The 24,722-nt window shown below is 38.7% G+C and overlaps 2 protein-coding genes across 2 annotated transcripts in view; both read right to left on the bottom strand.

Annotated features, from left to right (window-relative positions):
- SPRED1 (sprouty related EVH1 domain containing 1) overlaps positions 1 to 24,722 on the bottom strand; it is a 323,745-nt gene that overhangs the window by 222,967 nt on the left and 76,056 nt on the right. The window lies entirely within an intron of this gene.
- LOC307182339 (dnaJ homolog subfamily A member 2-like) lies at positions 9,314 to 10,552 on the bottom strand (the record flags this gene model as incomplete). The annotated part of the gene is made up of 1 exon (XM_079913585.1): positions 9,314 to 10,552. One exon carries the CDS (start codon positions 10,550 to 10,552, stop codon positions 9,314 to 9,316), a length of 1,239 nt encoding a protein of 412 aa, XP_079769711.1.

Below are 24,722 nucleotides of genomic sequence, written 5' to 3'. Positions count from 1 at the left end.
ATTTGCACACACCTATTTATTTAAAAGTATTTGCCTTTGCCCTAAAGGTGCATTTTCTTTTGAAATCAGTAAGGTTACCTCCACAGTCTTATTATTTTGACCAATATGTGCTGTTGTTCAGCGAAACATTCAGGAGAAATCATATGATTAAATGGATAAGCAGTCTGTGAATTTGCAATTGTGTGCTATATCACCTTTCGTGCTCCATGTTCTGACATAGTGCCCTGGCTCTTCTAGAAGGATATCTGCATTATTGTCTTTGGGAATAAGAATAGATTAGAGTTTGCTGTTATGTAACAATGATCCATTGCTACACAGTGGCTTTCACACATGGTTACCAAGCTCCAAATGGACTTTAGCTCTGTGGTCCTTGCTATAGGGCTAACAGAGGCCAATTTGCTATACCAGGGTTTTCCCTAGTACGATCCACAGTCAAGCTGACTGAGAATTCTGTAAATATCCTACACTAATGTCAATTGTTTAAGCACTACTAAAGAAATATTAAATTCAACCTTGGAAAAAGGTTTCCCTCATCCCAGATCTACTACATCACAACCTCACCATCCCAGCTACCCACCACCAATGTGTCCACTCTTTGAAGCAGCAGTTCTCAAACTTAGCTGCATATTGGAATCACTCAAGGAACTTTAAAGCATAATGATGCCTAGTTCCATCTATGGAGATTCTGAATCAATTGGTCAGTGGTGTGGCCCTGAGCATCAGGGTATTTGGAAGCTGCCTAAGTGATCCTAGTAGGTAGGCAAGGTTTGGAGCCACTGTTCTAGGGCTCCTTAGACTGTGGGAAGGGAGCCTGACGATTTCAGTGTCACTTCCTTTCATTGCCCTTGGCCATGGGGCTCCCTGAAAGAACTAGTTCAGGGATATGTTGATATGCAAATACTATGGGAATCACTTCATTTCTCACTCTTAGGAGGAAGAGATTGTCTCTATCTTCCAAAAAGGTTTCCTCAGTATTGATGACCTTTGCCCTTATAGGTCACTCGACCTCACATCCCCCTGAAGTCCTACAAGTGATATTTGGAGTAAGCAGTCTAAGAAGATGGCCTATGTATAAGCATGCTCCAGGCTTCATAGCCTGTGAACTACAGCCATACCTTCCATCATATACTAAGCACAAAATGTAAGGAAATAAGTAGGTACCCTTTATATTGCTGACAAAATTCTTAACTCTTTTGACCCTTGTTGCTTTTCCTCTGCCTCCCTCAAAAGTTCAAGAAGACAAATCCATGGATGCTTCTTCCAGCTACTTGTCATATTTCCTGCCATCTTGCCTTTGCTTATGCTTGGTATCTTTGCAATGCTTTTCTTCTTATTCCTCCTCCACCTGGTGAACTCATTACACTGTGCAATTGTCCCAAGCAATCCTTCCTCTAAACAGAATTGATTGTTCTTACATGCTTACACCTCATCTTGAACCTATTTTAATGGCAGTTCTTATCAAATTGCATCATAACCAGTTGTGTTCACAATCATCGTCTCTGCCAGATCAATCCAACAAACATTTAATGAGTGGCCACAAGTGCAACACAAAAGTGAATCATTCTCTCTACCTCCTCTGTCATTTAGGAGCTCATACTGCAATGGGAAAGATATATATATTATTATAATATACCTGGATAGAGGCTATAAAACATAGATATATAATGTTAAGGAAAACTCTAAGTGCTTAGGGCTATTGTTTAAGATGGGAATACTTAATTTCTGGATGTCAGAATCATCCTTAATTGTAATGGGAAGCTGGATTATTTGGATAAATAACTAACCTTTGTCAAAACGGTCTTTCAGACCATTTTATCAGTACAGCAAGAGACAATGTTCTGGCTATGATCAACTATTGGTCACCTACAGAATGGTTATTGTTATGATGTTATGAGCTGTGTAGAACCTTTTAAAATTTTGTGCTACCTCCAAAGGGCTGGACAAATTTCTATGATTTCAAGGTACAAATCCCCAGATGCAGGAGGAAAAAATAGAGGGCTTTGAATTTATTAGATTTGGATCTGAACCTAGGCTCTATTGTTTATTAATTAAGTGGCCAAGGTACTTGTTTTCTCTGAACATCAATTTCTTTCTACAATGAGGATAAAAATAGATACCTCACTTGACTGTATGGATGAGTAAATAAGACAATGCATGCAGAGCACTTAGCACAGTGCCTGGCATATAAAAAGAACTCAGTAAATGTTGGTTTCCCTCTATGTACTTCTAAAAAGTTAAAAAGAACAGGTTGGTGCAGAGCCAGAGGGAAAATGCTAGAAGGACTTTTGGAGCAGATATCAATTGCTTGCTCCTCCTTTGATCTGGTAAGTAGTGTTATTCCACAACCTGCTGAGCTTGTCCAGCATCTGAAGAGTTAATTTTCAACTCCAATTCCCTCTCCAAGTTTAGACTCAGGCCACTTGGGTTCAGAGTTTCCTGTGTCCAGGGTGAGCAGAATTCATGGCCTTCCTCCTGTGCTAAGCTCCCGAGTCTGGCAGCTGGAGAAGAACTCACGATTTCTTTCCCTCTTCAACACCACACAAGGCTGCCAGGAGAGGAGAAAGAAGGTTGTTTCATCTGCAGTTCAGTAAATATTTCAGGGCTGGGCAGAGAGCAAGGACTTGTAAAATGAAAGAGGAAGGGCTTTCTGATTCGTGTCTGGCTCTCTCAAACCCTGAGCAATCTGTTCCTGTTTAAAACAAAAAGCAAAACATGTTTCCTCAAACTGGTTAAAGAGAATAGTGATGACTAAGACAGTATATTTATTTCCGCTGTCATAGGAGTCATGGATTCTTGGTTTAAAAAAAAAAAATTATCCTGTATTTTAAAAAATACTGTGGTTCCCTTTCTAGGGACTCTTGAAAAGAAATTCTTTTTTGGACATTAAGATGTCAGGGGAGCAAGTTCTCAATTCTGAAACGTTTCCTTGGTCAAAAAGATTAGAAAAGTTTGTTGAGAAGAACACAGATCTAAAGATGGTTAGCAAGGTTAAAAAATTAAAAAGAGGACAAATGGAAATTACATTCATTCATTCAATAAATAATCATTACACACCTATTGTGTTCCAGGGATTGTAGATACAATTCTGAGTTAACAAAGCTGAACAAGATGTACCTGTCTCCTCATGTTAACAGCCTAGGGGGCTGCAGACAAGTAAACACATCATTACAATACAGTGTGATAAAGGTCCTGATAGTAGAAGTTTGAGGCTGCATAGGAGGGGACTCAGAGATCCAAAGGATGAGCAGAATTCAGTCAGATGAAGAGAGCTGTGGGTGCAAACAGTGTTCTAGGCAGAGGGAATCGCATATTTTAAGCCTTAGACATAAGAGAGAGTGGAGTGGGTTTGAGGAATTAAACTCATTTTAATGTATCTGAATGTTGCGGGAGGAGTAGCTGGAGATGAAGTTGGCAGGATACCTATTGTCTTCCTTTCAGCAGCTTGATGCTGGTAAGGTGTGGATTTAGGATCGAGAGGAAGGTATAACTCCCTGCAGATTTTGGGCCCAAGTCATCTGCTTGAACCGAAACTTGCCAAGAGAGGTGTGTAACATGTTTCCTTGTTTCCCATTCTGCTATTGTTTCAAGTGTGAATAGTTTCCAAAGGAAACTCGAGGGATGCTTGATGGGGCAAGATTCAGGTATTCCTTGGCCCACTTGCTAAATATCAGAACCTCATCTCAGGTCTCAACTCCTGGGATGTTGGCATCCTTGGCAGATGGAATCCACTGTTTAATGTATCAACTAATAAATGGAAGATGAGGGGGACCGTGATGGGAACAGCTCCTAGATACAAGGGCTTCCTGAGCACTTAGCTGGTAACTGATAATTATCAATTATCTTTGACTTGTTGCTATGAGTTGAGGGATGAGGAGGCAAGAAAAACACCAGAAGAATAAATCTTTGAATGATGAGCAACTTAAATAATGATTAGAACCACTGGACATGCGGCCATTTTAACCCTTGTTACCTTAAAAACATAGCCATGGGTTTGTTTCCATTAAAAATACAATTCTCTATCCTTCCTGGGACACTCATGAATAGTCATCTTAAAAATAGCCATGAAATCAGAGCATTAGAAAGAGTTCAGGGGTCTTTTGGTCCGACAGCTTTATTTTAGCAATGAGGAATCTCTTTTCCAGACAAGTGAAGCGGTGCATCTTCTGGTTCCTGCCTCAGGGCTTTTACACTTGCTGTTCCCTCTGTCTCCCTACCTCTGCTTTGCTTGTCACCTCATTATTCAGGATTCTGCTCAGGATTTATTGAATTCCCTAATTAAAATAGCTTCTGACCAATTTTTCTAAATATCTTTACCTGCTTTATTGTACATACATTTTCTGAAATATTGTTTCCTTGTTTATTGACTATCTCTTTTACTAGAATTTAACTAAAAATTTATCTTCATCGTTGCTATGTCTCCAGCATTTAAAATAGTGCCAGGAAAATAATAGGACTTAATGAATGTATTTTTAAATTTTATGAATGAATGAAAAGTAGAACTTGGGTCTGCTAGATTATTGACCTTTCTATTACTCCAGCGCTTCTCAAATTTTAATGTGCGTATGAATCACTTGGAGATCTGGTTAAAATCCAAATTTGATTGAGAATGTCTTGAATTCTGAGATTGCACATTTCTGGGAAGATCTCAGAGGATGCCAGTGATTCAGGTCCATGGCCCACATTCCAAGTACTCTCCTGCAGCTGTGCTCCTGAAGCAAAAGTTAACTCTGCTTTGCCAGAACCTTTTTGATAGTCTACTTAAATACATATGATTTAGCCTTACGTTTTTTTTTCAAGGAGAAGGGAGTAGGTTGCACTTTTTGCAAAATTTTATTATAAAAATTTTCAAACATAAAGTTGAAAGATTTTTATACTGAACCCACCACCTAGACTACACCATTAACGTGGTACAACTCTTGCTTTTCACATTTCAATCTATCATCTTTCTTTTTTAAAATTAATTAATTAATTTTGTTTTTGGCTGCGTTGGGTCTTCATTGCTGCACACAGGCTTTCTCTAGTTGTGGAGGGCAGCAGTTACTCTTCGTTGCGGTGTGCGGGCTTCTCATTGCGGTGGCTTCCCTTGTTGCAGAGCACAGGCTCTAGGCGCTCAGGCTTCAGTAGTTGTGGCTCGGGTACTCTAAAGCACAGGCTCAGTAGTTGTGGCGCACGGGCTTAGTTGCTCCGCGGCACGTGGGATCTTCCCGGACCAGGGCTCGAAGCCGTGTCCCCTGCATTGGCAGGAGGATTCTTAATCACTGAGCCATCAGGGAAGTCCCCAGCTATCATCTTTCTATCCAACCTCAATCTATATTATATCTTGATGCGTTTCAAGCTGAGTTGCAAACAGCAGTGCACGTCTTCCAAAATATTTCTAAGCTGCATTTTAAAAAGTGACTCTTCCTGGTTGGTGATCAAACTGTGGAGGCTATTCAGGAGTCTTCTTTATGGAGGTGGCCCCATCTATCACTTTTCTTAACCGCATTCTTATTCTGGGCCTTTTCCTTCATGAGGACACTGAAATTCATGCTTTGGAAATGTTAGACATATTCCATATCTTTTGAAGGCGTCCCACTATGATTTTAAGCCCAAACCCAGTTGGCCTATTTAATAGGAATAATTTCTATTGGAAATTTAAATAATTGGAATAATTTAAATTATTCTGTAAAGGATAGACTAGATGGAAACAATAATTTATTATTGGCTCCTTGGCATTTTAATAAAACTGAATGAAGGCTGCAAAGTTGAGACCTTCCTTTTAGACTAACAACTTCTTGAGGGCAGGGACCATTTCTTAATCATCAATATACCCCCAGTGCCTAGTACTGTCTTTAGCACATAATAAATGCTAAATATTTGCTGAAAGGTTCATTGAATGAATGAGTGAACACTTACAATGTAATAGCAGTTTTTCCCACCTGATCTTTAATTGTTGGTGCCAATCCCTGCCAGACCCATACCTATCCAGAGCAGAGTTTCTCAAACTCCATGCCGTTGATATTTTGGGCCAAATCTTTCTTTGTCTGTCTTGTGCACTGTAGGAGGTTTAGCAGCATCCCAGGCCTCTGTTAACAAGAGGCCAGTAGCAGTCCTCCCAGTCATAACAATCGAAAATGCTTCCATACGTTGTTGAATGTTACCTGGGGTACAAAATTGCCCCAGTTTGAGAACCACTGAGCTATAGCAATTGAAATCTCACAACCTGAGGCTAGCTCTGCTCAACCTCTGAGCTAATAAGGACCAAGCCTGAATATATATATTTAGAGTCAGAAAAATATTTTTATTCCCTAGGATTCATGTTAGAATTGAGAAATGGTCTATGGCCTATGTGTTTAAAATGCCCTGGATGAACCCTGAGTGCCCTTCCTGGTTCAGCATTTTCTCCCAGGTCCCACTGCACAGACCTAGGCTCTATGACTGGCTTCTGCCCTGACTTCTGATCTGTACTGTAGTCTATGCTGGATTTCAAGAACAATCCTAATGCATAATAATAATCCTAAAGCATAATCCTAATCCCATTATCCCTTGATTGAGGAGCTGATTCCTTGTCATCTTCTTCCCCTGGGGATCGGACCCTGCTCAGTGCGTATAACATTATTGCCTGAGTTACTACTTAAATTGGAGGTTCTCACCTCCTTGGGCCTCTAATTGCTTTGACCATGTGTTACTGCCTGATGACTCCTACTGGGGTTCCCTATGCTCACACAGGCTGATGGATATTGGTACTACCTCAGATCTGACTTGTGTTTTCTAGATCCCCTGGGATAACATAATTGGCACCACTGGCCAGCTTCCTTTGGAGCTAGCCATACATTTTGGGACCATCCATTCTGGCCTCTTACCCCTTCCTCGTTAGTCTTCATAGTTTATTTCCCCTGTCCGAGTTAGACTCTCTCCTCACCAAGGACTAAAATTTCAACAACTTCAGGGTGATCTTTTCAGCCTGTTTGACTTTTCTGTCATGTTAATCAGATTCTCCTGTCCTCAGAGGCACCTTTTTTGTCTACTGCTCCTAACCACAAAAGCTGCTAAAGAAAGACTCATAATCAAACCCAAATGGTCCACGAAATCTTATATTTCCTCCTTGGCCATTGTACATAACTCTGTTGTTTGTTCTTCCTCTATTACCTGCCTAACTCCATCCCCTGATGGTTTGTTTCAAATACATTTCTTTCTCTGTAAACCTCCAAGCTTGCTTTCTTTACCACTGAAGACAATGGTAGGGAAATACTGACAATCTCGCATTTCTTCAGCAAGATTAGGCTATTTTTATCTTCATCTTAACGTATTCACGTTTCTTTATCTTCATGTGATTCTTCCTTCCAGGCTCAGCTAAGAAATACCCTTTCTCTTCTCTTGCTTATGAATGGTTCTTTCTGAACTCCTTAACCAGATTGAGGATCTGTATTTGACTTAGAATTGTTTCTTTATATACTTGTGGGCAAAGTCCAATTACATCCTGCTTTGCCTCACCCAGAATTGACAAAATGGGATCTCTTCCCTTCTGCAAGCTCTCCTTTTCACTTTGCTGTGAAGAGGGAGAGAAAACACAATGTAGGGTATTTATTAACTGAGCTGCTAATAATTTTTGACCTTTTCCCCATGATACCCGTAGTAGCATGCTGGACATATAACACAAACAGAAATACTGAAATTATTCATCAATTGATAAATTAAAGGAGTACGTGACTCTTGTTCAGCTCCACTTTTCTTTTCAAGTAACCATCATGCTCCTGGCATAGATCATCTTGCCTGCCTAATTACCTCCGTGCCTGATTTACCTTTCTTTCTTTTATTCATGTATGTATGTCCGCATTGGGTCTTCGTTGCTGCACGTGGCCCTCTCCAGCTGCGGTGAGTGGGGGCCACCCTCTGCCGCAGTGCATGATCCTTCCATTGCAGTAGCCTCTCCCGTTGCGGAGCACAGGCTCCAGGCATGCGGGCCCCAGCAGCCGTGGCACGCTCACCGGTCCAGTCGCTCTGCGGCATGTGGGATCCCCCAGGACCAGGGCTCGAACCCGTGTCCCCTTCATTGGCAGGCGGATTCCCAAACACTGCGCCACCAGGGAAGCCCTACCTTTCTTTTTTTCTTTAATCAATCATTAGTTTTCTCTGGTACTTATGATAAAAACTCTTTAACCCATGAAAGGGCTCTTCTAGTTAAATCAGTTCCCACCAATTAGCTCCTATAATACAGTTCTTAAGAAATTGGTAGAAACTTTATTTTTGCAGCCACCCACAGAAAAATCAGTACGGGTTTGCTTATACAGTGAGCAAATATTCAGTTCCTCAACAAAACAGGCCTTTTAATTCACGATATTTCCAGTAGTTTTTCTTTGAGTGAATCACTCTGGTTTGGCTGCTTGGGCAGGGCTCAGCGTTGGAGGGCTAATGTATTCATGTTGCTGGGTAACTAGGGTAACCCCTCGCTATTCCATTGGTCCTCCATGGATCCCTGACATTCAGGATCCTCCACTGTTGGATTAGAAAATGAGCTGAGCAGGAATTGATGTGATAGCTAAGATAGTTCTAATATTTTGGCAAGGGAATGTGGAATGACATTAGGAATACTGAAATTCTGCCGATTTGGGGTTTAGTAGTGAATCTGACAATAGCTTGAAATGAAAATGAAATCATCCTTAATCTTTTTTTTTTTTTTTTTACACCAACTGCTTTTTATTATTGAGTTTCAGAAACCTTTCACAAGATGGCAAAAAAAAAAAAAAAAAAAAAGAAAGAAAGAAAAAAAAGGAAAAAAAAAGGGCGAGGGGAGAAACCCCAAACTTTACAACCACAGCTCAGCTAATGTTATTTTTTCCATTGTTCCCAGTCAGCTCCAAACCCATTGTGTGCAAAGCCCATTTTTCCATGCATCTAAATGATAGATACAGGCTATGAAATTCTTTATTCTATTTGTAGCAGCTTATGCAGGTGCAGCCAAACACAAAGCTTCAGGACAAATTGTACACAAACTTTACAATGTGGGATTTGAATTTAAAATATGAAACATAAAATCTACACAAAACTGATAAAAATCAAGCACAGATACCAGGACTGAAACTTATAACCCACATGTGAAAGGGAGTCTTGTTTCCTTTCAAGTGCTTTATTCTGCTACAGAACAGTCGAAATGAAGATGTAAAGCTTTGTGGTTAGTTTAAATTATACACTCTGTAGATACTATACCAATTTTAAAAGTTACACATAGACCAACAGATGTCCATCAGTTCATCTGGGTTGACCAGCTGGATCGCTGAAAACAAACCAGGCAAGTGTGGAAAGAAAATCCACCTGTGCAATTTGTTTGCAGAGTTTACTGATGGGCACATTGCACTCCTGGTCCATGATGGCTACTGCTTTCTTCATCAGAGCTATCATTATAGGCTTCACGCCTCTGACCACCTCCTGAGCCCCGAGTGCTATCAAACTCTTGAAGCTCTACCTCCTCTGTGTCTCCAATAATGTTCGGAACTTCTGGTCTAGATGGCAGAAGATCTTCTAATTCAGAAAGCTTGTCTGGGTTGATCCAGTTGTTTTCAGGAAACTGCACATCAAATTTTATGTAAAGATCACCTTTTTCAAAGGGATTACGATACTGTGGCATTCCTTCACCTCGAACTACACGGACACATCCTGGCTCAATTACTTTGCCAGGGGGGTATTTCACCACAATCTGACGTCCATCAAGGTGCTTAAATGTGAACTGAAATCCACATAGAGCTTCAACAAGTCCTATCTTATATGTCATGTGCAAATCATTTCCGTCTCTCTGGAACACCTCATGTTCTTTTTCTTGTAGCAAAAGAACAATGTCTCCTGGTTCCACTCCTGGGGCCTGGTCTGCTTCCCCAGTAAATGTAATTCTCTGTCCATGTTTCATGCCTTTGTCTACGTGGACTTCAAGAATCTTGACTTCTTTAATCACCTTCTTCCCTTCACATTTTTTACAGCGGTCCTTTTCATTAATTACCTCCCCTTCTCCATTACAGTCAGAACACACAGACTGCATCTGTTGTACCATTCCTGGAGCCAGCTGTCTGATCATGATGCGTACACCTCGACCCCGACAAGCACTACACTTCTGAACAGCTCCAGACTTCCCACCTTGGCCACTGCATGCGCTACAGAGTACATTCTTGCTAAGTTGTAGTTTGGTTGTCTTGCCATTATACAGATCTTCTAAAGCTACTTTGAGTGGATGCATCATGTCCTCTCCTCTTCTTCTGCCATTTCGACTTCTGCTCTGATTGCCCATGAAGCCGAATAATCCCCCACCAAAAATGTGAGAGAAAATATCATCCATGCCACCACCTCCGCCGCTACCTTCCCGAAGACCTTGTTCTCCATATCTGTCATATAGTTCGCGCTTCTCAGGATTTGATAGTACTTCATATGCAAAACTTATTTCTTTGAATTTGTCACCAGCATTTGGATTCTTATCGGGATGGTATTCCTTGGCTAACTTTCGGTATGCCTTCTTCAGCTTGTTCTCGCTGGCGCCGGGCGGGACGCCCAGGATGTCGTACAGCTTCGTGTCGGCCACGTTCGCCATGGCGGCCGGCCTGGCAGCGCTCAGGGAGGAAGGCGGCGGAGCAGGCGGAGCGGAGCCGGGCCCACGGCAGCGGCGGAGGCGGCGGCGGCGGCGGCGGCAGCCCATCCTTAATCTTTCTATGTTTCAAGTTTATCTTTTGAAAAACGAAGTTTCTTTTAGAGTAAACATTTTATGGTTCCTATGTTTCCAGTACTATTGTGAAGGAAATATTTTAGAGACTTTTCTTTATCTCCATTTTTCCATAATTTCACTATGATAGACCTTGCTACAGAACTCTGTAAAGTCATTTTCCAGGCAATCTATAAGCCCTATCCATTTGAAGACACATGTTTTAGAATTTTTCCCATATTATCTGAGCCTGAGAATTTTAAAGGCGTTTACCCAAAGTCATACACCCTGAAAGTATAAGGAGGTTAGATTTAGAGAATCTAGTTTGTATAAAAGATGAGACAGAAGGCAATCTTGGAGAGGCAATATTTGAAGGGAAACTGGCTGAGAATTTTCCTGAATTAAAGAGAAACATGAATCCTTAGATGGAAAGTGCATTTCAAGTTTCAAGTAACTTAACTAAAATAAATCCACCTCAGAGTGAACTACAGAATATCAAGGATAAAGAGAAAATCTCACAGACTATCTAATCCCAAAGAAAGATTGCCTATCAAGAAAACCAGATTTCCAGTAGATTTCTCATCTGTTAAGTATAGATTTCAGAGGACAGTGAAGTGAACATCTTCAAAAGTTCTGAGAAAAAATAATGGACAACATACAATCCTATTCCCAGCTAAATTGTTATTCAAGGGCAAGGATAAACTAAAGATATTTTCAGGCATACATCCACCCACACATCCTTCCTAAAACAGCAACTATACCACACAGGTGAGAATATTCAGAGGGGATAGGAGGAATGTAACAAACAACAGTGAGCACAGAAGTTAAAGATATTGGTAAATTTAAAAAGAACAATTGCACTGTTAAAAATAATGTCATCTTGTGTGAAAAAATAAGAAACCAAAGCTAGATAGTAATAACTTTATGGAGGTGGGAAGTGTTCACATGTTCTAGGGTCATTGTCTTGTTTGTTTGGAAGAGAGACACTGAATAATTTAGACTTTGTTAGAAAAACATACAGTTAAGTACATATGTTCAGGGAGACCACTAGAACCACTAGAAGAATAGAAATATAACCTATAACTTCCACACCAACAGAGAAAAACATTACATTCTAAGTGAAAACAGGAAAGGGGGTGGGGGAAGGCCACTAAACAAGAAAAAAACCACAAAAAGATGAATGAAATAAGACTAAATAAAAGTATACAGAATAATGATTGCTGAACATAAATGATTTTAATCATGGGTCCCATTTTATAGAGTTTTGGATTACTCTAGATTTCTTGTGGGAGTTGGGGATTGTTTACAACATAACCTCAGACAGATTTCCAGGTTTTCTGTATATAAGCTAGAACATAGCTTATATGAAAACCATTTTCATTTAATATTGAAAAGAAGGAAATGCCTTTGCATTGCCTCTCAAACAACTGGAATCTGGTGTTTGATTCCACTTCCCAGATGCGCAGGCTTAGCGGCCATGGCCCACGGGCCCAGCCGCTCCGCGGCACGTGGGCTCCTCGCGGACCGGGGCCCGAACCCGCGGCCCCTGCATCGACAGGCGGACTCTCAACCACTGGGCCACCAGGGAAGCCCCAAATAGCCCCTTTTAATCTAGCCCTTTATCAACAGCCCATAGGTTAGGAACACCAAATAGTATGCTGCAATTTTAGAGATTGTTGTCTACGTTTACCATAATTATAGAGGTATTTAAAACTTTTGCATTTTGCCATTGGGAGAGAAAAATAGAAGGATTGGGGGTAATCAGTTGTTGTGGACACATCTTGAAGTTAAATCGAAGCTATGTTTTGTTTGCCCGTGGCTGTCTGACTTCAAAAAGAGCCAGGGTTTTTGAAAGTTGGATATTTGCAAGTATTCGAAATTCAATTGCTTAAGTTTCTCAACCAGCCACTGACCTTCAAAAACCAGAAGATCAATAGATTATGCTATTCATTTATGATGAGGTTTAAATTCTCAATTTAATCACCTATTTAATCACTTAATTAGGAACTGTTCTCTTCTTCAGGAATTATTAGTAATCAAAAAGGTTTTTTATTTTTTTCTTTTTCTCTTGAGCTTGGGATGCTTGAAGTTAAATTTACTTTTTTGTTCTCAAGTCAAATTGTAGGTCGCTGAGTTATGAGTATTAGTATTCCTAGGAATCCCCTAGTCCAAACTTCCATTACATAGAAGATGACACTTAGGGTCAAAGAGGAAATATAACTTTTCCAAATCCTCAGGACTCATTAGCAACAAAGAGATTTGGCCTGAAACCTAGATAATTTGTGGGTTGTCATTTTAGAGCTCTTCATAACGTGTCCAAAGGAGGGTGATCATTTTACTATTTAGGCAAAAAAGTTTTTATTATTTCAACATTTAACAAATACTATTTTAATTGGGGATACATCCTAATGTTGAACAACAACAAAATATCAGTAAAAATTCAGTGAAGTAATTTACTGATCAGTTTGTTATGAAATGTTGTCCACACTGGCTAATTTACATGAGGAAAATCATTTGGGAAATTCCTGGGTTTAGCTGATTCTGCTTAATACTGTGTAAAACAGTAATTTTGTTATTATTTTAAATTATAAAATATTTCATGCATACAAAAAGGTTAGATAAAAATCTAATAGATACTCATATTTCCACCACCAGATTTAATAAATGTTTCAAATTATGGCTTTTAGTTTTATCTATGTGAATATCATGTTAATATACAAGTAAGTATAATGTAAAAAAATTATAATGTAGTATTCAATTGTATTATTTATTTTTCTATTCTCCAAAGATAATAGGTAGGGTTTTTTTCCAATTTATTTCTGCTTTCACAAGCAGTACTGCAATTAACATTCTTATATACTGTTCTTAGTACACATGGAGTACTAGGATATATAACTAGAAGTAGAAGGCTGGCTCAAAATTCTTTCTTCAGTTTTATCAGATATCGCTCAGTTATACTAATTTTCCCTCCCACTAGCACACATGAGAGCTCCTGTTTTCCCCATCCTCATATATCCTTGGAATTACAACTTTAAAATGTTTATCAGTCTTAATGAGAGTGAAGTGGTATCTCACAGTTTTAACTTGCATTTCTTTTGTTACCAATGTAATAGATGATATTTTTATATGCTTTATTGCATTTGGCTCTCTTCCTATGTATTTGACTTGCCTGGTCATAGCTTTCCTCAATTTTCTACTGAGTTGTTGTTTTTAAACTGACTTGTCAACATTGTTTATATATTCTGGGTACCTATTCTTTATCTGTTATATATGTTGCAAGTATATTTTCCCAGTGCATGGTATATCTTTTTTTGTTTGTTTATGATACTTTCTGAAATACAAAAATTTTAAATGTTAATGAAGTCAAATGTATCGATCTTTTAAAAAGCCTTATCCTTTATTTGCCTTATTTGCAAAAAACTTTATTATGTTTGCCAATATTTTCTTCTAAAGGAGTTAAAACTTTGCTTTTCTTAAGTCTTTAATCCATCTGCAACACATTTTGAGCATAGTATAAAGATAATTCGAATTTTACATTTTTCCATGTGGATAAGTCATTGTTCTTGTACTGTTTATTTAATGGTCTATCATTTTTACCTTCTGTCCAATACCACGTTTTCCTATATATGTGGATATTTTCCTGGGCTCTTTATCCTGTTCCAGTAGTCTGTTTATCCCTGCAAATACCACATGGCTTTTAAACTAAAGATTTATAGTAAGTCTTGACAGTTGGTGGGACATTATCATTCCTCCTTCTCCTCTCCTTCTATACAAAATTATCTTAGGTGTCTTAGCCTTTTATCTTTCCACATGAAACTCAGAATCAGCTTTATAATAATGCTGTTGGGATTTTGATTGCATTGAAGTTATAGGTTAACTTGAGAAGAATTACCGCTTTTGTGATAATAAATTTTCTCCACAAAAAAAATCATATATTTTTCATTTATTTAGGGCTTCTCTTATGCTCTTTAAGTTATTATTGAAATCTTCCATATAAATATCCTAAGCATATTTGGTTAGATATACACTTAGGATTTTTATTCCTATAGTGAATGAGATTTTTAAAAAACTGATCTTATATTTTCTTTTTTTTTTTTTTTTTTTGCGGTACGCGGGCCTCTCACTGTTGTGGCCTCTCCCGTTGCGGAGCACAGGCTCCGGACGCGCAGGCTCAGCGGCCATGGCTCACGGGCCCAGCAGCTCCGTGGCATGTGGGATCTTCCCAGACCGGGGCACGAACCCGTGTCCCCTGCATCGGCAGGTGGACTCTCAACCACTGTGCCACCAGGGAAACCCTATATTTTCTAATTGATTACTGCTAGCATATGGAACCATTGCTAATTTTTTAATAGTGTATTGCCTATCTAGAAACGTACTTTTATTAATTCCAATAATTTTGTTTCTCATTTTCCTATCCTTACGTTTTACTTTATTTTCTTGTTTTGTTGTACTGTATAGATAGTCCAATAAAATGTTGAATAAAGCCAGGAAAACAGGCATCCGTATCTTGTTTCTGACTAAACTTGGGAGGCTTCTATTGTTTTGCCATTAAGTATTTTTGAGGTCTTTTTGATAGATGTACTTTATCAGTTTAAGGAAATTTTCTTCTACCCCCAGTTTGTTATAAGTTTTTAAACTATTTTTTCATGCAGTGGACTTATTGGAGGCTTCATAAATTGTGTCAGCTGTAGGTTTAGGTTTTTTTTTTTTTTTTAACCTAATTGGTATGTAGAGAATATATTGTAGGCTGAAAATATGATAGCTGCTGACTTAGACTTTAGAATCAAGAGGAAAAAAAGGTGTCACATGAGAATGTGTGACTAAATGTCAAGAAGTTCTATTTAATAAATGCCGAGGCTATGTTGAATCCGTGCATGCAGGCCTTCCTTGGGTACAGGAGTTTTGAAGAAATAGGTATAGGAGTCTAGTGAAGCCAAACAGTCTGGTGCAACGTATAGACTATGGGCTTATAACAAGTAATCAACACTATTCACAAATACGTGTCGGAAGGCACACCTACTTAACACAACAGAATTACAAAAGTCTTCAAAGTTCTTATGCAAATGGCTTGGGTTAACTAGCTTGTTTGAATCCAAGACCTGTACAGTCATTATTACTTTTAAACAGAGGCTATGCTACAGTTAGTTTTGGTAACCTCTCTGTGTGCACATGTGCCCCTGCTCTATCTAGCCTGCTAGAGAAAATCATCAGCCTTTCCCACAGCTGCTCTCCTGTATTACAGAGTGGAAACAAAGATTAAAGAGTCTTGGTAAGTCACTATCCGGGGCTTGTTCTCCACTTCAAAAATACCTGATAAAGAAGGTCCTCAAACACGGGAGCAACCTAAATGTCCATCAACAGAGGAATGGATAAAGAAGATGTGGTACATATATATAATGGAACATTAGCCATAAGAAAGAATGAAATAATGCCATTTGTAGCAACATGGAGGGACCTAGAGATTCTCATACTGAGTGAAGTAAGTCAGACAAGAAAGACAAATATCGTAGGATAAGCTTATATGTGGAATCTAAAAAAAGGGTACAAATGAAATTATTTACAAAACAGAAATAGAGTTACAGACATAGAAAACAAACTTACGGTTACCAGAGTGTAAGGAAGGGAGGGATAAATTGGGAGATTAGGATTGACATATACACACTACTATATATAAAATAGTTAATTAACAAAAACCTACTGTATAGCACAGGGAACTCTACTCAATACTCTGTAATGACCTATATGGAGAAAGAATCTAAAAAAAGAGTTGATATATGTATAACTGATTGACTTTGCTGTACAGTAGAAACTAACACTGTAAATCAACTATATTCCAATAAAAATTAAAGAAGAAAAGTTCTCAACATCAAATCAGTTGAATTCCACAAATGTTTATTGACAGCCTGGTTTGTCAAATGTATTGTGTGAGCCATCATGTGACACATGGAGAATTCCCAAAGACTTTACAATTTAATTATAACAGGGAGCCAGTGGAGACTGAATTTGAAAATTTTGAAGATGGAGTACTGCTAGTTTGAAGTTGAATTCAGTTTTGGCTTATAAAGTGAGAGGTAGGAATTAGTCTCTAGGGAAACCTTTTTCTTCATCTTGGGAGGGATTGTTTTGCTTTTAGTCATGTAGATTTAAATAATGGGCCTCACCACCTACTGTTTGGGGAGCTCTGAACGAAATGAAGTAATGTAAATGTACTTGCTTCAGACTGCATTGTAAAATAATTTGTTAAGTAAATCGAGTGTACTACCACAACTGTACTCCAGCAGAATTGGATAATTTTGCCCTTGAAATCTGAATGGAGGTTGCCTAATGGACAGAAGTTGATTTTTCTTTGATTATTTGTGTGTGAGTGTGTTTGAAAACAACTCTGCTGTTTATAAACTGTTTCCTCTTTTTTTTTTTTGCCTGGGCACAGAGCTAGAGTATTATTTCTTACCCTTCCTTACAATTAGTTGTGACCTTGTGATTGGTTCATTGTCAAAAATATGTAAGTGGACGTGATGTGTGTCGCTTCCAGGCCAAGGCTGTTAAGAAGTGTATAGGACTTCTCCATGCTCTCTTTCTCCTTTCCCTTGATGGATTCAGTTGACAAAGCATCTAGAGAGTGGCAGGGCCCCAAGATGAAAGAAGCCTGGGTCCCTGAATTGAGAGGACCCTTACCTGCAGATCTGGAATGCTATATTTGATCATTAAATGAATGGAAAATAAAGTATATTTGTTGAAATTTTTTATCTTATTTGTTACAGCAGCTCATCTGACCCTAATTCATACAGTGTTCTTGTCTAAGCACTTCTTCATAGCACACTGGGGAACTGGACTTCTACCACATACACGTACAGTCTCATGTGTTCACTTAACATGTGAGGAGAGGCTGTGAAAAGGAACTGACATCGATCCGGTGCAGCAGAACATGGGTTGAACCACTGATAGCTCATACATGGCATTTTTTTAAATATAAATTTATTTATTTTTGGCTGTGTTGGGTCTTCGTTTCTGTGCGAGGGCTTTCTCTAGTTGCAGCGAGCGGGGGCCACTCTTCATCGCGGTGCACGGGCCTCTCGCTGTCGCAGCCTCTCTCGTTGCAGAGCACAGGCTCCATAGTTGTGGCTCACAGGCCCAGTTGTCCGGTGGCATGTGGGATCTTCCCAGACCAGGTCTCAAACCTGTGTCCCCTTCATTGGCAGGCAGATTCTCAACCACTGCGCCACCAGGGAAGCTCTACATGGCATTTTTGAGATAGAATAATTCAGATATTAGGAAATAAGTTTTCAGAATATTATCATTGATTCACTTCTCTGTTCTCTGAGGGTGAACCATACTTTGCGGGTATGGAGTAGAATCTTTTTCAAGGGAATCTATGGTTTGACTATCGATCACCCAGGGGTGGGAAAGAGAGTGAATCTTAGGTTAGGAGAGCTGGGGTTTAGTTAGGCTTGGGTTTGTAGGGTGGAAAGGCCTGAAGATTTTTGTTAGTGGCTGTTGAGTCTGACAAAACCATAGGGAGGCCTGAGTTTTTAGATTGAGTTTAGCCTTTTGGGGTTCCATGACTATATATATGTATTTTAAATTTTTATTTTTTTTTGTGGTAAGAACACTGAACATGAGATCTACTCTCTCAACAGACTTTTAAGTACACAATCTAGTATTGTTATCTACAGGCACAATGTTATACAGCAGATCTCTAGAACTTATTCAGCTTACATACCTGAAATTTTACACCCATTGTCAAGTTTCCCCTTCTTCCTCTGCCCAGCCCCTTGTAACCATCACTTTATTCTTTGCTTCTATGAGCTTGACTATTTTAGATACCTCATGTAAGTGGAATCATGTAGTACCTGTCCTCCTGTGATTAGCTTATTTCGCTTAGCATAATGTTCTCAAGTTTTATCCATATTGTCACATATTTCAGGATTTCCTTTTTTAAGGCTGATTCCATTGCATGTTTATATCACATTTTTTAAATCCATTCATCCGTCATGGACATTTAGGTTGTTTCTACATCTTGGCTATTGTGAACAGTGCCACAATAAACATGGGAGTGCTAGTATCTTTTTAAGATCTTGATTTTGGTTCTTTTGGATAAATACCCAGAAGTTGGATTGCTGGATCATATGGTAGTTCTATTTTTAAATTTTTGAGGAACGTCTATATTGTTTTCAAGAGTGGGTTGCAACATTTTGCATTCCTACCAAGAGTATACTAGGGTTCTAATTTCTCCACAACCTCACCAATGCTTGCTGTCTCTTGTTTTTTGATAACAGCCATCCTAACAGGTATGAGGCAGTATCTCATTGTGGCTTTGATTGGCATTTCCCTGATGACTAATGATGTTGAGCACCTTTTCATGTGCCCACTGGCCATTTGTTGGCCATATATCTGTTGGTTATATCTTCTTTGGATATGATCAGATGTTCTGATAGCCACTTCATGTTATAGTTACATTATTAAACCTTCAGTGAAATATTGCTGAAAGTCACAGACTGGTCTCAGTTATAATGTGGGGAATCAGGGAGAAGAATGTTTACTTCCTGAGGTCAGAGTAGGGGGAACTCACTGGTAGTTCACCAGCAGCAGATAGACATGTCTACTGAAGTGGTGAGCACATAAGTTCATCCACAGCAGAAATGAAGTATAATGTTAGAAAGCTGGTGTGGAAGAAAATGGGGTTCTTGTCTTCAGAGTTTATGTGAGGCAGTACTCTGAGAAACTCTTAGAAATACCTGGGGGAAGCTCTAAGTAGGCTGTTTTCCAAAAATAGGCCAGTTGGGGTATGTATAATTATAGTTTGGATATGAACAGTGTCTTTATTTTATAGTCATAGGCTGGCGAGGCTGCTGAAATATGGATGACATATTTAAGTCTGATATGTTTCATTTTTTGCTGTTCAAGTCAGGACTTCTAGTAGCACTGATAAATGAGGATTTAAATAGCCAATAATGGACAGTGTGTTTAACACCACCTCTGTCATACAATATATTTTATGTTATATTTTTGTTTATCCAAATATCTTTATTTTATTCTTATTCTTCAATAATTTTTTCAGATATAAAATTCTAAGTATGAAATTATTTCTTCTCACAACTTTGAAGATATTATTACACTATCTTCTGATTGAGAAGTCAATTTTTAGTCTAATTCATGTTACCCTACAGGCAATTAGGCTTTTTTTTTTTGTCCCCCTGACTGCTTTTAAGATTCTCTTTTTGCATACAATCTGTCTTGATGTATGGATTTTTTTTTTTTTTACTTGATATTTATTGCAATTCTTGAGTCTAAGGAATCGTATTTCTCATTAATTCTGGAAAACTCTCAGACTTTTTGTCTTTCACTTTCATCATTCATCCACTCTCCTTATTCTTTTTTTGGAACTTCAATTAGACATATGTTGGAGATTCTTGCTATATTTTCCTACCTAGTCTCTTAACCTCCTTTTGTACTTCTGAGCTGAATTCTGAGTAGTATCTTTGGATCTATTTTCCAGAAAAATAAATCTCTCTTCAGCTATGTCCAAACCACTGTTTAATCCATCCAGTGAGATTTTTAAAAACAAACAAAATCAACTTTAATATAGAACAGTTTTAGATTTACAGAAAAATTAAAAAGATAGTACAGAGAATTCCCATAAACTCTGAATCCAGTTTCTCCTATTAACATTTAGTGTAGTACATTAGTATAGTGCATTTGTTGTAATTAAGGAACTGATATTGATACACTATTATCATTAGTATATTTATCGCAACTAAGGAACTGATATTGATACACTGTTATCAATTGAAGTTCATATTTATTTATATTTCCTTAGGTTTTTTCCTAATACCCTCTTTCTCTTTCTGTTCCAGGATCCCATATTTCCTTTAGTTGTTATGTCTCCTTAGGCTCTTTAGTTGTCATGTCACAGCTTGTGACAGTTTCTCAGACTTTCCTTGCTTGGTGATGACTGTAACAGTTTTAAGGAGTACTGGTCATGTGTTTTGCAGATGTCCCTCTACTAGGACTTTTCTGACCACAGAGGTAAAAGTGCTATTTCTCATCATATCATATCAAGGGTATATACTATTATACAGGACTTATCACTGTTCATGTTGACTTTGATCACCTGGCTGAGGTAGTGTTCATCAGACTTCTCCACTATAAAGTTTCTCCGCACACAATCCACTTTTCATACTGTCCTCTTTGGAAGGAAGTCACTACATACAGCCCACACCTGAGGTGTTGGGAGTTATGCTCTACCTCCTTGATGATGGAATATATAATAAATTATTTGGAATTCTTCTTCATGGGAGATTTGTCTCTTCTCCATTTATTTATTGGTTCAACCATTTTTTTAAGTCAGTATAGACTCATGACTATTTATTTTACTCTTTGAGTTATATATAGTCCAATACTACTTTATTTATTTTGTTGCTCAAATTGTTTCAGCTTTGGCCATTGGGAGTGCTTTCAATTGGCTCCAGTGTCCCTGTATCGTTGTTTTTGTTTTTGTTTTGCACTCTCTTACTTTCTGGCACTATAATCTCATTTTGTATATTTCCTTCTCAAGTCCTAGAATCAGCCATTTCTCCAATGACCCCTGATTTCCTTTACTGGAGAATGGTATTAGAAACCAAGACATAGATGATCATTGGTGATCACAGGTAATCACTGAATGTGAATTACACTTCTTATATCTTAGAAATACTTGTTTCTTTAATTGACTTTTACTTTTTTATCGTCTTTTGCTCTTTTTCATATTCCCATTCCCTTAAAATTTTAAAAACATATTGAGCATACATCTTTTTTTTTTTTTTTTTCAGTATGCGGGCCTCTCACTGTTGTGGACTCTCCCATTGCAGAGCACATGCTCCGGACGCGCAGGCCCAGTGTCCATGGCTCACGGGCCTAGCCGCTCTGCAGTATGTGGGATCTTCCTGGACCGGGGCATGAACCCATGTCCCCTGCATCGGCAGGCGGACTCTCAACCACTGCGCCACCAGGGAAGCCCGAGCATATATCTTTTATAGTCTGTCTCTGATAATTCCAATACCTGAAATGGTTGCAGGTATATTTTAAAATTTGTGTGTGTTTGTTTCTGAGACTTTTTGTTCATGGTGGCTTATTTTCTTGTAGGAGTGCATTTAAAAATTATGAATTAATTTCTGTTATTTCTCTTATGCATAGAAGTTGTCTGAGGCCTAAGGTTGAGGCTGTATTCTCCCAAAGAGGGCTATTAATTGCTTCTGCTAGATAGATGCTGCAGGGCCCTATGGACTTTATGGCCCTTTAAGTTACAGTTCTAAGCTTATAGGCTTCATGATCAAGTGAAGACTTGATTTCTCCAGGTTATGCATTCTTCAGAGAGATCTTAATTTTGGAATTTCCATCTAAATTGATGGTCATATGAGTCCAGGTTTTATAATAGAATTGCCTTCAGTCTATAATGCTTTCCTCACAATATTAAAGATTGTTCCTAGTCCTAATATGTACTGAAGTACTTGGCCACAGGGCTCACAGTACAGAGTTAAAGCACAGGCTCTGCAGGAGACTGCCTAGATTCCAATTTTGGCTTTGCTACTCGCTAGCTTTGTGACCTACATTTTGTGACCTTTACCATCTTAATTTCCTCATCCACAAAATTGGGATAATTATAGCACATACCTCATGAAGTTAACAAGGATGAATTAACACATGGAAAGTACTTAGAAAAATGCCTGGCACCTAGCAAGTCCACTTTGTTGGCATTCATATATGATGTTTGGGTGGCTGGAAAACTTCAGTTCTTGCTTAGCTTCCTTGACTTGCGTTTACTTTTTGGCCTCAGCAAATTTCTCTTACTTCATTGCAGGTTCAGCTATTCATTTAAAATAGTTGTATCAGTCAGGGTTTAGGGTTCACTCAGAGAAGCAGAATATAGGTAAATAGAAAGCAAGAGAGGTAGATGGAGAGAGAGAGAGAGAGATTTGTTTTTGTTTTACAAGGATTTGGCCTTAAGCAATTGTAGAAGCTGATTAAGAAGTCTCTGTAAGGCGCTTGTCTTTGCTGGGGCTTGAAGTCCATAGGGCAGGCAGGGAAAGATGGATATAAAGAGGTAGACAGCAATAATAATTTGGAACTCACAAGCGTGAGAGAGAACCCATGAGGACAGAGTGAAGACCATGTCAGTTCTTTTGGTCTCTGACATTGGTGATATGGGTATTCTGAAGATGGTCCTTTGCCACAGAGCTAAACACACACACCTGGCCCAGGAGTCAGAGAAGCTGAAGGAAGATTTAGGAAGAGCTAAGGTGGAGCAGTTAATGTAGTTATTTCCTCAAGCCAATAGGGTAATCCAGCAGAGAAGCAACATGTATGAGTTACAGAATGGTTGCTGACTCACTCCCCCTCTCCAAACCTCTCTCGTGGCCCACCCCTAACTGGAATCATACAGGAAAGGGATTTCTGGAAAACATGGGTCAGCCTAGCCAAATCGACATATTATGAAGCCACCACAATAGTGTTCTTAATATTTTATGAGGCATTGCCAGATGTTATGTAGGGGTAGAGTTTCAGGATCTCTAGGTCTCCTTGTTGGTTGATATGGAATTCTTGACTGTAAGCTTTCAAAGGATAGCTCCAATACCTAGCACATTAAATGTTACACAGTAGCCTCTTAACAAATATTTGCTGAATAAATGAATGAGTATGATGTTCTAGATATCATGCTAAGTGCCAGGGATACAAAGCTAAGACATGTTTTTTCCTTCCCTCATGAAATTCAGAGTCTAATTAAATAAGACATATAGGTGAAGATACATACATTAGAAATATTTATACATATGCACAAACTTTGCCAACATATATGGTGAACAATTAAATTTTGATATAAAAATAATTGTTATATTATGCATTTTTCAAAAATGCATAAAGGGGCTTCCCTGGTGGCACAGTGGTTGAGAGTCCGCCTGCCAATGCAGGGGACACAGCTTCATGCCCCGGTCCGGGAGGATCCCACATGCCGCGGAGCGGGGAGCCTATGAGCCATGGCCGCTGAGCCTGCGTGTCCGGAGGCTGTGCTCCGCAACGGGAGGGGCCGCGACAGTGAGAGGCCCACGTACCGCAAAAAAAAAAAAAAAAAAAAAAAAAAAAAAAATGCATGAAGGATGACTAAAAGAATTTTGAATCTAAAATTCTAGTTTTCTAAATTTAGGTCAAGGGAAGATTGAGATTTGTGAGAGATATTAGACATTCAGTTTGGGTAGAAAGGTTTTGGAGTAAAAAGTTCTGATTCTGCAACTTTATCATAGAGAAGAATGATAATTGTGGCAGAGACTGGCTAGATGGTCACCAAACCTGTTTCCTCCTTTTTCTGGGCTCACAGTGAGACTACAATTCCCAATTTTCCTTGCAATTAAGCATTGCCATATGTCTGGCAATAGATGCAAGTGACATGATGTGTATCACTTTCATTTGTGGTACATATAAATCTCCCACATGTGATCTTCCATACTCCTTTCCCTCTGTAGCTCTATGCAGATGAGTATGACAATTTTGCAAGTTATATGTTGAAGATGTCTTGAAAACCATGTGCTGATGATGGCAGAGTTATAAGATGGAAGGAGCCTGAGTGCCTGACCTCCTGTTTAGAGGAGAGCCGGCATCTAATTAGGAAGACCTGCCAATGTCACTTTATCTAATACAATAATTTATGATGAGATATAAGAAATTTGGCTATATATATATATATATATATATATATATGAAATAGGGAGGAAGGGAGAGAGAGAGAGAAAGAGTGTATGGCTATGCGGAGAAATACATTAAAATAAAAAGTAGAGTGGTATTGCGTGTCATGGTATACTGATATTCAAATTCAAATTAATAGCCAACTTGATGATCCAATATTCACCATCAATAGCCTAATTGAATTTAATCTATTTTGTAGAGCCTTGTTTGAATGTTTCACAAGGGATTGGAAAATCTCCAAAAATGCATTGATTCCCAAGCCTGTGAGGTTCATTTGATTGGTAGTCAGAACATCAAGAATCTGAAATGATTGTATTAATTTTCAAAAAAGTGATCTCAGATAATCACT

This window comes from Stenella coeruleoalba, assembly GCF_951394435.1.
Source record: "Stenella coeruleoalba genome assembly, chromosome: 2".
Lineage (NCBI taxonomy): Eukaryota > Metazoa > Chordata > Mammalia > Artiodactyla > Delphinidae > Stenella > Stenella coeruleoalba.
This window is presented reverse-complemented; position numbering and strand designations above follow the sequence as displayed.